This window comes from Eleutherodactylus coqui, chromosome 2 (genome assembly GCF_035609145.1).
Source record: "Eleutherodactylus coqui strain aEleCoq1 chromosome 2, aEleCoq1.hap1, whole genome shotgun sequence".
In the NCBI taxonomy this organism is placed as follows: Eukaryota; Metazoa; Chordata; class Amphibia; order Anura; family Eleutherodactylidae; genus Eleutherodactylus; species Eleutherodactylus coqui.
The window spans coordinates 214,984,186-214,985,793 of record NC_089838.1 but is presented as its reverse complement, the minus strand read 5'-3'; the positions used below and the strand labels follow the sequence as shown (position 1 = coordinate 214,985,793).

At 40.9% G+C, this 1,608-nt stretch overlaps 1 protein-coding gene across 1 annotated transcript; it reads right to left on the bottom strand.

Annotated features, from left to right (window-relative positions):
• Positions 1 to 392: 392 nt before the first annotated feature.
• On the bottom strand, positions 393 to 1,229 carry LOC136610744 (olfactory receptor 5AP2-like). Its single transcript, XM_066589954.1, has one exon. It carries the CDS (start codon positions 1,227 to 1,229, stop codon positions 393 to 395), a length of 837 nt encoding a protein of 278 aa, XP_066446051.1.
• Positions 1,230 to 1,608: the final 379 nt, after the last annotated feature.

The window sequence follows — 1,608 nt, the reverse complement described above, 5'->3', positions numbered from 1 at the left end:
GCCCTAAGAAGGACCGTTGGGGTTCTTGAAGCCTAAAATAACTCCTAACACTCTCCCTATAGCAACTCCACCAAGACAGCACTTTCCCTGAACTATGTCAGAATGCATCTGTGGCGAGCCGCGGGAGGGGCCGATTTATATACTCGGGTGACACCTGATCTCGCCAGCCACTCACTGCAGGGGGGTGGTATAGGGCTTGAACGTCGCAGGGGGAAGTTGTAATGCCTTCCCTGTCTTTCTATTGGCCAGAAAAGCGCGCTAACGTCTCAGAGATGAAAGTGAAAGTAACTCGAACATCGCGTGGTGCTCGTTTCGAATAACGAGCATCTCGAACACGCTAATACTCGAACGAGCATCAAGCTCGGACGAGTACGTTCGCTCATCTCTATTATTTATCTAAAGAGACTAAAGGCTTTTGTCCGCTTCAGTGCAAGTTTCATTTCTCGATTTCGTAAACTGTATATAAGGGGGTTCAGCATGGGAATAACCAGTGTGTAAACTACTGACACAGTTCTGTCTTGTTCTAAGGAATATTTGGAACTTGGCCTCAAGTACATAAAGAAAAGTGTGCTGTAGAAAAGAATCACACAGATGAAGTGAGAGCCACACGTGGAGAGGGCTTTACGCCTTCCTTTAGAAGAGTTACTCCTAAATACAGCATGTAAAATGAAAGCATAGGAGATTACAATGACAGTGATGGTAGTGACAGTAACAGAAGATGTAAAAATAGACAGAATTAACTCATTGACAGTGGTGTCAGAACAGGACAGTTTCAGTAGAGGTGGAATGTCACAAAAGAAATGGTGAATCTGATGAGAGCCACAGAATGAAAGTCGAAAAGTACAACATGTCTGTATTAGGGAATGAAGAAAGCCGGCCACATAGGATCCACTTAGTAACTGAAGACACTTCATCCTGGTCATGTTCTGCTGGTAAAGGAGGGGATTACATATTGCTGCATAGCGATCAAAGGCCATAGCTGCAAGTAGAAAACTTTCAGTACTCCCTAAAGCAACAAAGAAATACATTTGGCATGCACACCCAATATACGATATGCTTTTCTCCACCGTAACTAAATCTACCAACATTTTCGGTGTGATGCCTGAAGAGTACCAAAGATCAATGAAGGCCAGATTGAAAAGGAAAATATACATTGGACTATGCAGGTGAGTATCTGTGACTGTAAGTAGCATGATCCCCAGGTTCCCAGCAACAGTGATTAGATACATGGACGTGAACACCAGAAAGAGGAAAATTTGAAGATTTGTTAGATCACTAAATCCTAGGAGTGTGAAACCTTTTTTTGATGATTCATTATACACATGATGACCTGTAAGATAGATATGATGAGAAAAGTGCTTTAGAAATATTATTATGAACCCCCACATAGAGTAGACATGGATGCAGAACTGCTCTATGACTGCTATATTTTAAGGACCGTTTCAAACACTCTATTATTGATTTTTTTCTAACATCTGTTATATAATATGCAAATGAATTGTTTAAACCGCACAATTATATCCTCTGATACAAATGCCAGGATTAAACATAAACAGAAAAAACCTAAAGAATTGACTCCAAGCATTGCGCACAAATAATATTTATTCA

Coding starts and splice junctions, on each gene's coding strand:
- LOC136610744 (XM_066589954.1), bottom strand. CDS start 1,229: ATGTATCTAATCACTGTTGCTGGGAACCTGGGGATCATGCTACTTACA.